Source organism: Oxyura jamaicensis, chromosome 4 (genome assembly GCF_011077185.1).
Source record: "Oxyura jamaicensis isolate SHBP4307 breed ruddy duck chromosome 4, BPBGC_Ojam_1.0, whole genome shotgun sequence".
Classification (NCBI taxonomy): domain Eukaryota; kingdom Metazoa; phylum Chordata; class Aves; order Anseriformes; family Anatidae; genus Oxyura; species Oxyura jamaicensis.
Window position 1 is genome coordinate 47,509,514 of NC_048896.1, and position 13,566 is coordinate 47,523,079.

A 13,566-nucleotide genomic window follows, 5' to 3' on the forward strand; every position below is an offset into this window, starting at 1 on the left:
GTTTTCCTTTTGAGATGCTCTTAAAAATAACCTAGGTTTATTTTTAAGATGTTCTTATGAAGCACTTGTTCACTACTTCTGGTACTTACATTTATAAACATGATACCTGAAAATAAAACCTGTGCAGAATGTGGTAAAACCTGGTTGCTAACACAAATGTCTCTTCATCTCTTTTGCAGCAGTGTACTGTGACAGTATTAAATTTTCACTTGCCCAACCATTTCCTGATTAGCATAGCTCAGGAGCAAAGCTTGTTTGTTAAAAAGGAGAATGCAACGAGCTTCCTTCACACTTGCATGCTGAGACCTCTCTGCTAAAGTCTGGTGTGGCTTGTCTTCAGAGGGCATTAGTGCATACGGGGGCGAGCAAGCTTTTGTACGTGTATCTATGTCTTGTCTGTTTGGCTTTTGTGCCAACTTCAAAGCCATCTGCTCTGGAGTAGAAAAGCCTGCCTAACAGACTAAGGCAGCTGCCATTGAAGTTTTTGCATGCTGATCTCTCAGCTACTTCTCCTGTAACCTTGGATGACCATCTCTTCTAGGTAAAGAGGGAGAACTTTAATCTCTGGCTTAGAATCTGATAAATTTGGGTTTCCCCTAAGCATACATGACAAGTTATATTACTCCTGAGTGAAATCGTGTGACTGAGAACCTGGCAACGTGCACTAGAGACGGGCAGTGGTCAGTTCAGCTCAGCACTGTGCTATCGTATAGACTGTACTCCCTCTGTTGCTGCACGGCTCTTCTCGAGTTGCCATCCTATCCCTGGAACTGCTTTTGTGCTGCCTCTGATCACTAAAACAACTGTGCAGCACAAACAGGATATGTGTTCATAGAGCTTTATCATCAAGTGCTGCTTGACTTTAGCCCCAGTCATTTGCCAACATATTCACAGTAAGATGTATGGAGATTTCAGCTGAGAGTAGAAATTTGTCCAGAAAGACCAAAATGCGCTTCCCTCTATTAGTCAGAAAGAAAAATACTACTCTGTGTTTTACTCTTGCTTTATATTCACATCATATGATTTGCTGCATTGGAAATTTAACTAGCTTAGATGCCAGTGTACCAGAGTAAGACCTTCCTGCACATTCCCCCACATGAAGGTGAACATGCAGTAGCTAAATGTATGTGAATCAGGACTCAAATGTTTACTCAAGCTAAATATATCACTGCAGTGTTGTTTGAGGTGTCAGACACTAAGCTTATATGAGATTGCTTTTTTCCATACAAACCCAATTCGAACATTTTCATCAGGCTTGCCACCATTCACAAAAAAAACAGCCCAAAGCACAGACGTTTTCCTTTGCTTTCCCTTTAGCAACCTGGACTTAGTGAGACCACTGATCCCAGCACAGATGGAGTAACCCATCTCACAGATCTTCATACTGAAAGACAGCGGTGAGTTTCCAGTACCTCACTTACCTCTGTGAGCCCCCCAGAGGCTCAATTGCTCTGGAACCTTTGCTTTTCCTTGTAAATGGGAAGTAAGGTGGTTATTTTATGGCGACCCGGTGAAGCTTCTTTTACATACCTTCATGCAATAAAGTGACTTGTCTAAAATAAGAAGCAATTTATTGTAGGCCTCCCTGCCTAGTGAGTGATGAACAGAGGAACTGAGACTTTGGGTGGGTTTAATCCCCTCTTTGCTGACTATGCAAGGAACCCGCACTCCTAGTTTAAGCAGCTCGATCACATTTCTGGCATTAATTGGGATGAATTGCTGAGTGGTAATCCTTGAAGTCTGGCCAGAGAGGCATTCAACTGCTTTAATGAGTCTACCTTGAGTCTTTTCAGGGATATCTATAAAATTTCTCTGACAAAGTGAATGTTCTGGGGTTGGGCCCTTGGGGATATTTGCTGTTGCAGAAGTGACCACAGTGGGATGAAATAAAAAGCACAAGGAAGGGTACCCGGCTTGATGATTTAAAGCTGGCTTAGGTGCCTCTGTGCTATGTGCTGCCCTGCAGCTACAGACTGCTATAGGTGTTACTAGTGTCACCGCACAGCACTCTTTTGTGTCACCTACACCTGCATTAATAGCATAGGAAAAATAGCAATTACCAGAGTGTGGCCAAAAAATAATTCCAGATGGTTCCTTATTTATTGAATGCTTCAGTAAAGTTTATTAGTTTGGGTAAAATTCAACAAATAGTTTAACCTGAAAAGGAGGAGAAACAGTTGTTAGTATTTAAATTTTCTGAAATGGGTGGGGTTTTGTTTTGCTTTGTGTTTTAGGTCTTGATTCACAGGAGAACCTGGAAACAATGCACAGACAGGAGGGAGAAAGCCTTCCCTCAGGTTCCTCTCCTCTTAGCGTCTCCTCAAAGCAGAAGATGACCCACGCTCAATTCCTCCATGCCAGACCTGAGCAGAGACCTCGGCCCGTGGTCCCATCTGTCCCGAGAGCACCCTTTGCACCAGCCCACTCTGGCTTAAGCCACTCTTTGTCTCCCAGACTAAAGTTGCCCCAGTTTTATAACCACCCACAGGACCAAAGAGGGTGTGTGGGGAGCAGTGGGTTGGGTTGCTGCCCTTTGGGGTGGAGGACCATCAGTCAGGTGCCTACGTCACACCGGGCCCTCTCATCTTCACAGTAATGTCTCAGTGTCAGCGGGCATTTGGGACTTCAGCCCCAACTAAATTTCCTTTCCTCTGATGTAAATGAAGCTTCAACATGCCAAGATCTGCTTGCCAATGGAGAGCAAAACGTTCCACATCAGGGCAAGCAGATCATTTGCCTGGCACAGCAGTACTTTAACACGTTCCAGTGCTTTAACATTTCAGCTGGAAGAAGCAATGTTTGGCATCTTCCAGCTGCCCTGGGATGATTTTTCCTCCCTCTGCTTTCTCAGCAGGAAGCTCTGGAGCAGCAGAGGGACACAGGACTCGGGGCAGTGCTGCAGGGCTGAGGCTGGCCTCTGGGGCCTGGTCGCTCGGATGCATGGGGTCTGAATCAGGGCTGCCAAGGTTTTGGTGGGAACCCATGTTCCATCTCCGTGTATTTTTGGCCTTCATTTCTTCACAGTGGTCTCCAGAGCAGCTGGCACTTGCCCCAAATGCACCCTAGACCACGTGCGATGGACAGTGTCATATGCAGTATGAGACGTTTACGAGCTGAGACCCTCCTCAGAGGCAGCCCTGGAAGACGGGGCTGTCACAGACTGCATAGGGGAGGACTCACAGGATGTCACGGAGAGAGATGTGGTCAGCCCTGCCTGGCCCAGTGGCCAGGATCGCAGGGATTTGTGAGAGCTCATCGCTTCCCAGGAAGCGCTCAACACCTCGCAGGATCAGGCCTGCCTGCAGGGAGCCCTCCGAAACCCCACCGAGAGCCAGAACACCACAGGTGTTTCACTGATACTGCAGTAGAGGAAAACAGTAGACTTGGAAAGTTTCAGGCTGCTTGGAGAGAAGGAAATAGAGGATGTAAAATAATCCTATTTTTCCTAAATCACTGTTGATTAAAGGAATGGTGAAAAACACAGAGCTATATAAGCAAAAACCCAGCATAGCTATAGGCAGAACGACAGATCTTGTATGCTTTGAAGCTGAAGCTTGAAACTGCAATTTAATGAAAACTGCATTACTTTTTCAGCATGAAGAGAACTGCCTCGTTGATGAAGGATGTGTCCAGGAGATTACAGTCTCCTAGAGACTGAATTCACTTCTTGCACAAGAATTAGGGCAAAGTAAAAAATAAAATAAAATAAAAAATTGGACCTGGTGTTAATACTGCTTTCTGAAGAAACAGTATTAGGTTGAAAGAGATCTTTACCTTCCAAATGAAAAAGTACTTTTGCTCAGGTTAGGTACACAACTGCCCATCCTTGGTGTGCCCCACTAAGATGGTAACAGGTTATGTTTGTATGCATTTATATTAAAAGGACATCTTTCACTTTGACTATAAACTGTTTTAGACAGGTTGTCCTCCTGTATCACAGTAGAAAAATGCAGTTTCTCTATGACAAAATTGTGTAAAAGTTTGTGTAACAGCTCTACCATTTCTCCTTCTGAGGCTAGCTGTTAAGAGTTGATGTCTTATATATTTGCAGAGCATAGACATTCATAGACATTAAAAATTGGTATAACCTTTTGATTGGATATGAGGGGAGAAAAACATGTAGAAGTTTTTGAACATAAGATTACAGAGTAATGCCTTAGTTACTTAAATTACCTTTTCTTACCTTAGTTGTTCAGCTGACTGGAGGGGAGCTACCCACACAAGTAAGGATTTCTCATCTCAGTAAGATTTGGCAGGATCGAGGATTTATTTTTTCAAAATAAAAATAAATTAAAAAAAAAAAAGTTGTCCAATTTAAATAAATCCCCTGCTCTAATATTACTCGGCTTCAGCCAGGCTATCATTTTCCAGCCTCATAAAACTGTCATGTCATTAGCATTTTGGGATGATCTCCTTATAAACCTGACCTTTACAATGGATTTTACACCTGGGTTTAAAAACCTCATTCTTGCTTCCCTCTGCAGTCACCTCATCTGCTGGCTAACATGGGTTGTCGGACAGTAGCTGGTTTGATTTATATTCACTTATTATGCAGCCAACGTCTCACATGTAATTGTTTAATTTGTAAGCCAAATGAGCTGGTGAAGAAGCACAGACCTACAGAGAGGGATGTGCATGACCTTAATTCTGGGCAGGCAGATCGCAGGCAGTTCCTAAGGGTGTTTATTGAACTCCTCTATATATAGACACACCAGCCTGGAAGAGGCTTTACCCCGGGAGCTGTGTGATCCTCCTTTTCATCACCACGCAGTGCAAGGCACTTTAGCTGGCTGTTACTGTAAGCCCGGGGAGAAATACCCAGAAGTCGCTTTTGGCATGAACTTGGTGACCAAACATAGGCTCCCCGGCAGGGAGGTGGGTGCAATCAACAGGGATTGCTTTTCACCTGCTCCTCCAAACATGTTGCTTGAACCCTGCGAGCAAATTAAGCCCAGCCTGATGTTGGCAGCTCTCCACAGCATGGCAATTTCATGTTACGGGCTCATGGTACGAGATGCACAATTTATGGTTTAGGTGCACTGTTGCCCATAGAGGCTGTTGTGTAGGAAAGTGTTGTTGCCTTCTGCAATGTAGTTGATTGCACAAAGGACTGATATTATCCAATGAAAAGCAGCCCAGCTCCTAGTGTTTCTAATTCTAAAGTGAGGGAAAATCAGCAATACTGCTTTATGTTTCCATCTGATGGCCACCAGCCAGCTAAAAATAGATATTTTTTTTAAAATATGCATTTAATCCTGCTATGTTCATGTTGCGCCAAGTAACTATTCCTTCTTCTCCCACATCCAAATGTCTTGAACTAGGAAGAAGACTGGTTTTAAGCCTGAACCTCTCAGTTCGAGGATACCTCTATAAATAATTGGTTTAATGTAATTTTAATGAATAGCCATAAATCAGTTCTGTTACCCCCCTCCCAAGCTTGGCTGATAACACTCATGGAAAGGTCACGGTTTCAGGTTTTGTGGCAATCGTTTTCACAGTTCCAATAATCAGATACATCTGCAGGTCTCAAGTTACCCGATAATACTGCACAGAGAATAGGGTCACTGCTGAAAGTTCAGCTCCAAAGATGGGCCCATGATGAGCAATTTTGGTGAGCTGGAAGATGTGATGCTCTGGAAGGGAGACCCTGAGAGACCTGGGAGAAGGAGCAGCAAAATTTAGATCAGTCGGTATATTTTCACTTAAATTGGCATAAACATGCAGTCTGTAGGCCCTGAAAAGATAAGGAAAGGATAAGTAACAACCAATGTGAGTTTGGTATGGTTTGTCCTTGATGAGTCCATCTAATTTCCTTTTAAAACAGAGAAACAAGGCTTTGCAGAGAGAGCAGAGATGGCTTTGGATTTGGTCTGGCATGACATTCTTCTTTCAGCAAGCTAGGGAAGCAGCGTAGAGATGAAATTATGAGGTGAGAAACGATAGTTTGGGTCGTGCTTGGAGATGAGTTACAAATACTGCATCACTTATACTGACAACAAACCTGGGGGCTCAGCACAGTCACATTTGTGGGGAATTTTAATGAAAAATTGGATAATGAAGGGAGAACATGCTTGTAGTAGGGCATGCTTGCAGTAGGGCATGAGCTGAAGGACACGGCCACACCAGTGTGAAAGAGGCAGATGATACTCAGGGATGTGTACGTGGGTCACAAAGTCATCCTTCCCTTCTCACCAGGGGTGAGGATCCACCTTGCACCTTGTAGCCACTTCTTCGCACCGCGCTTACAGACTTGCTGAAGAAAGTCTTAAGCACAACCTAGCAGGTATGTCCCACGGGTAAACATTAAGTGAATCAGAAGAGATGAGGAGTGAGGAAAATACACCAGTCACTCTAAAATATGCAAAAGGCTGCAGCATGGAGAGTGGGAGTCACCTCTTCTTCTACCCGTGGCTGAAAATACGGGCTTACAGCAAGGAGGAGGCAGATCTGAGGACAACTTCTCAGGTGGCATGGGTGAAGTACTGGAGGAGATCACGTGGGGAATCTGCACAGTCTCTGCAAGCAGACATTTGTCAGGGCAGGCTGGGCAGACACCCCCTCGGGATGTTCGTGAAGGCAATAAGCTGTTTATAAGCAGTCTTATTCAATGCAGTCCTTCAGTTTGTACGTGCGATTGCTGTCTAGGTGTAATGGCCACCAGAATATTCTCTTGCATCTGTGACACTGGAGATACAGTTTATCCTGCCATTTGTAAAACTCACCCTGGATTTAATTTAGTTCATCTGGGTAGCAGACACCCCATATAAATACACAAACTCATATTTAGCCTGTGTTTGCCGCATGGCCGTAAAATACCTAAGAAATCCAAGCTTGTTCTGGGATTACTTTCATGCTTGTTTGTTTTGGCATGGGATTTTGGGGTCTGGAAAAGAAGGATGGGTAGTGCGGGGGTGGATCTGATTTAAAAATATATGCATCTTCCGCAGACCTTGTAAGGTAGCCAGTGTGAGCTGCCTATAGCTAGGTAGCTAGGGCCAGAGAAAGGTGTTTTTTGTGTGTTTTGTTGTTGTTGTTGTTGTTTGTTTGTTTGTTTTTGGTTTTGTTTTTGTTTTTTTGGAGGAGGGAGGATTTGGTTTGTTTAATAAGCGCTTCACCCCCCGATTCTGCAGGGGCTCGGTTACACAGGAGCACGTCACAGAGCACAAGCCCCCACTTGGTTTTCATTTGCAGGTTGAGCCCCTGAATCTCTCCAACAGGCTCGGGATGGGAAGGAAAAGATCCCCTCGGCTTGCACAGCCCTGTAGGGCTGCCCCCTACACATGCTGATTTTCACTTAGGGCTCGGCACTGTGTCGTCAGCCAGGCCCTCGCTAAATGCAAAGAGACAAAAGTTTTAGTGCAAGCTCCGGAAGTCTTGGGCTCTTTCCACTTGGGTGCATTAGGAAGTTTCCATACAAAGTGCGTTCGTGGGTACTGTATTTTCTTTTAATGTATCTGGTAACACTCGGAGATTTATAACGTGCACTGGGCTTTGCCGTTATTGCTAAACCACAGGCACTGTTCCTTCTCAAAGTGGCTCTTTTTCCCTCCTCCTCAGTCACTATTTCTGAGGGCAAATCAGAATGCTATTTTTGGTTTACTTTTCTCTTTAAGACATACGTAAACACCAGCCAAAACAATTTGTTTTGATTTCAGACAGAAGAAAGATGATGCCTACCATGAAGCTCATTTTGACAATGTACAATGTGACTCAAAAATTGCTGAGAGAGAAGTCAAATCCAGCAGTATTAAAATTATTATCCAAAAGAGACTACTCTGCTAAAAGAAAAGCTTCTTCCTGTATTATTCTTCACCTCTCTCCAAACCTACAGTGAAATGAAGCCTCTTGCTGTGTGCACAGCAGGCAGCAGAATCCTTCTGCGATTTCATTCTCTGCAAAACCCATCATTTCTTTCCATGCGAGACACTTAACCTCTTCTGCAGGCCATCTTCCCTGCTGGAAACGCTTCTTCCTTCTCTGTGCAAATAATACTCTCATTTTCCTTCTCCATTGACCTGATTTTACTAACTTTGTTACTTGCATTCCTACTTCAGTTCTTAAAAACTGTGACAACACTGTAAGAACTAGAATGTGTAGCGTGGTATTACCATCTCTTACTGTTAACAAACCAATTGATATTTTCCCCTTCCCTATTCAGGGCAGGCTCAACTAATCCATTCTCCTCCCTTTACTCTCCTGCCCACGTGCTGGCTAGAGGAACAAACCTCGATGCCTTCTGCACAGCCCCCTTTATCCTCTTAATTCTGCTTTTAAATCCCTCTTCTTAAATCCCTTTTCAATCCCACTCCGGCCCCGCTTCCCTGAGTGTTGTATTTTAAGGTGCACAGATAACTCAGTCTGCCTGATTTTTTTCTACCACCTTTACGGTGGCTCAGCCACGTGTGTTCTCGTTTTGAACAAAGAACCGAAACGTGGCATACCTGTCACACTGAGAAAGATGTCCCCCATATGGATTTTATTTGACTTTTGGGACAGCTTCATGACAGGTTTGGATGTAGAAATCGTAGACACTGGCACCTTTAAGGAGTCAAAGATAATTAAAGGTGAAAACAAAAGAGTAATCAGTGTTAATGAATGCCTCAACCAAACGTGATTGGAAGCGTAAGGATGACGTTCATTTATTACTGATTTCCAACACTATTAGGTAAAATTGATCAGATTATTAATTTAAGATTAATATGAGATGTTTTTTCCAGCAATATTAAAAATTAGATGCTTTGCCAGAATAAAGCAAGAAGTTGCTATTTGCAGGCACTTGGGATGGAGACATGACGTTCCTGATTACTTTTGGTGGGGAGCAAAGAGCTCAGGCACTTTATTTGGTGTAGCGTTTTTCTGGCAACTCTAACAGATGCTGAAGACTTTTCAAGAACCAAGTCCACAGCTTTTCAAAGCTATTGAACTTTGATCCTCAGACACAGTACAAGAAATTCAGCCTGCACTGACTCCCCTGAACTCACCTGTTTGGCTTGGGTCTGTGGAGCTTTCCACTAGAAAGGATATTTGCTTTGTGCTGACAACCTGATAAATAATAATCCATGGAACAAACCACAAACAAAAAACAAACAAAAAGGAGAGAGAAGAAGAAATTCTTTCTTTCTTTCTTTCTTTCTTTCTTTCTTTCTTTCTTTCTTTCTTTCTTTCTTTCTTTCTTTCTTTCTTTCTTTCTTTCTTTCTTTCTTTCTTTCTTTCTTTCTTTCTTTCTTTTTCTTTCTTTCCTTTCTCTCTCTCTCTCTTTCTCTCTTTCTTTCTCTCTTTCTCTCTTTCTCTCTCTTTTTTTCCCCCTCCTGCAATACACATGCAGCCATTAGGGCACTTAAGCCGGGTGTTACAGGTTCTCTTTTTTCAATGGGAGTTAGGACTGGGGTGGCACCTTAGGGCCCCACAACACCTTAGGACCGGGGTAAGGATACTGACCTCAATGCCTCGGGCACACAGAGTCCAGCAACTCCTCTGTGGGCAACAGGTGCGGATTTTGTGAGCGTATTTTTGTCATCGGGGGCATAAAAGCCCTGTGGTGGAGCTATAGGAACGCAGTCGGGGTATGTACGGGTGTGCTCCGTGATGGTCTCAGCCTCGGCTGTGAAAATCCTCGGCCGGTTTTGTAAGGTTGAGCTGAAGTTATCACCACAAGAAAATAGCAGGAAAAAAGGATTCTGGACCTTATCTGGAAACAAGACCGCGGAAATAGATAAATAAAGAGTCGGGTTTCAGCGCTCGTTTCGGAGGGGAGCTTGGCCGGGGATCTTGGCAGGGGTGCCCGAACAGCTGCTCCAGCTAAAATCCCAATTGTGCGGGTCTCGGAGGCGCAGGGCTGATTTATCGCGCATCCTTTTTGCGCGGAAACCCAGCCCCGGAGCAGGGGGACCCCGCCAGGAGGGAGGATGGGGAAAGATGGGGAGCGGGGTCTGCAGGGGGGAGCTCGCAAGACCCCCTGGGGACAAGGAACGATGGGGGTTGCCAGCGGCCCCCCCCCCCCCCCCCCCCCCCCCCCCCCCCCATAGTATGAAAGGCCGGGGTTTGGGGATCTATTTCTGTCCGGCCGCCAACAAAACCCGAGGTCTCTGTTTCCAGTGAGGGGCTAAAAATACAGCCCTTCTCCACCAGCGCCGCCGCCTTGCGCTCCGGCTGCCGGGGGCAGGGGACGGGGGGGGACGGGGAGAAAACCCGGGGACGCTGCGGGACCCCGGGGCGGGCGGCAGCGGGGCGGCCCCGGGAGCGGGGGGAAAGCGGGGGAGACCCTCGTTTTAGCGCTCGGGGGGCCGGGCGAGCCCCCGCCTCTCCTCCCTGCCCGCCCCGCCGAGGGGAGGGGGCCGGGGAGGGCGGCCCGGCCGCCCGCCCCCTCGGGCCACTGCCGCGCCCCGCCGGCCCCAGCATGGACGCGGCTTCGGGACCGGGCCCCGGGCCGGAGGAGGCGACCGGGAAGGGGAAGGAGGAGGAGGAGGAGGAAGAGGCGGCGGTGTACGTGGAGGTGTGCGGCTCGGCCCGGAGGCACGGCGCGGAGAGCGGAGCCCGAGGGAGCGGGGATGCGGGCGGCGGCGCGGAGGGCAGGGCTGCGGGGGCAGCATCCCCCGAGGGGACGGGCACCCCGCCGCATTGCCCCCAGCGCCAGCACCCGGCAGGATGCGGCTCTGGCTCCGGGGGGGCGGCCGGGTCCACCAGCGGGCGGCTGGAGCCTTCCTCCTCCTCCTCGTCCTCTTCCTGCTGCCCCTCCCCGGGCAGCAAGGCGGGCGGCCGTGCCTCCGCGGGGGAGCCGGCTCCGACGGAGGGCAAAGCCTCCTCCTCCTCCTCCCTCGGCTACGAGAGCGAGGGGGAGGACGGCACGGGGCGCGGGGAGGCCCTGCCCGGCCGCCCCCCCGGGGCGCCCCCCGTCGGGGGGGACGAGGCGCACTACATCAGCACGCGGGAGATCCAGCTGAGCGAGGTGGACCACGACATGGACTTCGACGCCGGGCTGGCCGCCCGCTGGGACTTCGAGGACGACAACGTGATCTACTCCTTCGTGGACTACGCCTCCTTCGGCAGCGCCGAGACGCCGGGGGACACGCCGACGGAGGAGGACAATAGCTGCTACCTCAGCACGACCACCAGCGAGCCCAACAACCCGACGGACAGCGCCGACAACGCCAGCGGCGCCGAGATCGCCAGCAGTCGCTCGGAAAACGATACCCCCGGCGGGGACAAGTGCGACGGCTCGGAGGCGAGCCGGCCCCGGCGGCCGGGCGGCCCGGCAGAGAGCCCCGCGGGCCAGCTTCTCCTATCAATCAAAGCCGCTTCCCGGGCTATAAATGAGTCTAGCAACGGGCAGGAAAAGCAAAACGCCGTCCACGCTGCCAAGCATGAAGGCGACATGAGCCTCCGTGTCCCCACCGCCCCTGAACGCGAGGCGAGCCGCGGGCAGGACGCCGTCCACCACCACCACCAGCAGCAGCAGCAGGCGAAGAAATTCATCGCGGTGCCGGCGCGGCTGCAGAGCGGCTGCGGGGCCGTGCGGGCGAAGGAGGTGGGCGAGTACTCGAGCGGAGCCTCCAGCGCCGTCAGCGAGCTGGACGATGCCGACAAGGAGGTGCGGACCCTGACGGCCAGGGCTTTCCGCAGCCTAGCGTACCCCTACTTCGACGCCCTCGCCCTCGGCTCCCGAGCCTCCTCCGCCTCGCTGCCCGACCATGCGCTGGGCTCCAGCCGCTGGTCCACCTACCTGGACCTCAAGTGCGGCGGCCTGGGGCCGAGGGCCGAGCCCGGCCTGCCGCAGCTCTGCCTCCGCTCCGGCAAGGCGCAGCCCAAAGCCCTGGAGTTCGTGGTCAGCAAGCTGGACGGCGAGATTGCGCACGTCGAGGCTCCGCCGCGGGTGCTGAGCCTGCTGCAGCCGCCGGGCCCCGGCGCTGCCCCCCGGGCCGCCGCCGTGCCCCCCGACGCCGGGCCGCCCCCCGAGGCTGGCGGCGGGGACCCCCCGCGCAGGGAACCCCCGCATCCGTCGCTGCTGTCGGAGGGGACGAGCAAGAAGTCGCAGTTCGCCTCCAGCCTTCTCAAGAACGTCATCTCCAAGAAGATGCAGCTGGAGCACGAGTTCAAGATGGAGCGCGGCGAGATCTCCGACACCTCCTCGGCGGCGACGGACCGGGACCGCGAGCGGGATCGGGACCGGGAGCGGGACCGGGAGCGGCCGCGGGAGGGCAGCGTGCAGCGGCAGAGCTCCCGGCACTCGGAGGGCGGCTCGGAGCCGGGCGTGCAGGCGGCCGAGGAGGCTGCGGAGGGCGGCGGGGGAAGGTCGCCGGCATCCAAGGCCTCGACGCCCCGCGAAGGGAGCCGCAGCCTCGACAAGGCCGCCGCGGAGGAGCCCCGCGAGGCTCGCCGGGGAGGCTCGGAGGCGGCCAGGGCCACCACCTTCCTCCGCAGCCACAACAGCGCCTTCAGGACCTGGAAGGAGCGGGAGGCGGAGAAGAAGGAGGAGCGGGCGCCCGTCGGAGGGCCCAAGCCGTCCCCGCGGCGCGACCCCCCCGGCGGCAGGGCCACCAAAACGTCTCGCCTCTTCGTCCCCGCCGTCCAGCCCGCCGCCGGCCCGGAGCCCAAGGAGCCCGCCGGCCCGGGGGTGGTCTCCGCCTCGCCCCCCGCAGCAAAGCCCCGCGGCGCCGAGCTGCAGATCAGCCTGGGGAGCCGCGACCCGCCCTTCCCCATCGCCGAGCTGCTCACGCCGCAGCTGGGAGGCCGCCCCGTCGAGGATGGCCGGGGCCAGCCGCCCAAAGCACCCAAGGGCGATGGTGCCGACAGGGTGCCGCAGTTCCTGGTGCGCGACGTGCGGGAGGGCAAGGGCAAAAGCCAGGCCCCCCTGCACCAGGTGCGGGACGTGCGGAAGCTGATCAAAAGCTCCTACAGCGGCGACTCCGGGGATAACAGCAGCGACAAGGGCAGCGTCGCTTCCGACCAGGGGGGCGCGGAGCACAAGCCTCGGCAGCTGGTCATCGCGGGCATCCCCCGCGCCCTGTCCCCGGTGGTCATCACCTGCCAGGCGCTGGGACACGCCGGGGCCAAGGCCACCGACGGCGGGGGCAAGGCGGCGGCGGCTGGGGGCCGGACGCTGGGCTGCCCGCCGGAGGGCACCGTCCTGGTGCACCGCACGTCGGGGCGGCTGCCGGTGGCCACCATCGCCCCCAACAAGAGCGACCCCCGGCAGCCGGCCGTGCTGAAGATCGTCACCAAGGCTGGGGCGCCCTGGCGGCACCAGCAGCCCCCCGGGGCCTCCGACAAGGGCCGGGGGCCGGCGACAGCGGGGGGGGGAGGCGGCGGCGAAGAGGACCCTCGGGAGGAAGGCAAGGCGGCGCCGGTGCAGAACGCGCTGGAGAAGCTGACGGCGGCGGTGCGCAGCATGGAGGAGCTCTACAGCTTCAGCAAGCGCGAGTGGAAGCGCAAGAGCGACCCGCTGCCCATCACCGGCAGCCACGTCCTGTCCCTCATCGCCAGCCAGGAGCGCGACACCGGCCCCCGGCCGCCCCCCGCCCCGGAGCCGCCCCCCAAGGCGGAGGAGCCGCCGCCGCCCCCCAAGGGCCC

The 13,566-nt window shown here is 52.3% G+C and overlaps 1 protein-coding gene across 1 annotated transcript in view; it reads left to right on the top strand.

Moving 5' to 3' along the window:
- Nucleotides 1-10,281: 10,281 nt before the first annotated feature.
- The window catches only part of C4H4orf54 (chromosome 4 C4orf54 homolog), a 4,496-nt gene continuing 1,211 nt past the window's right edge, over nucleotides 10,282-13,566 (top strand). Inside the window, exon 1 of the mRNA XM_035325772.1 lies at nucleotides 10,282-13,566. Within this exon, the coding sequence (XP_035181663.1) occupies nucleotides 10,397-13,566 (3,170 nt within the window). The 5' untranslated portion in view covers nucleotides 10,282-10,396.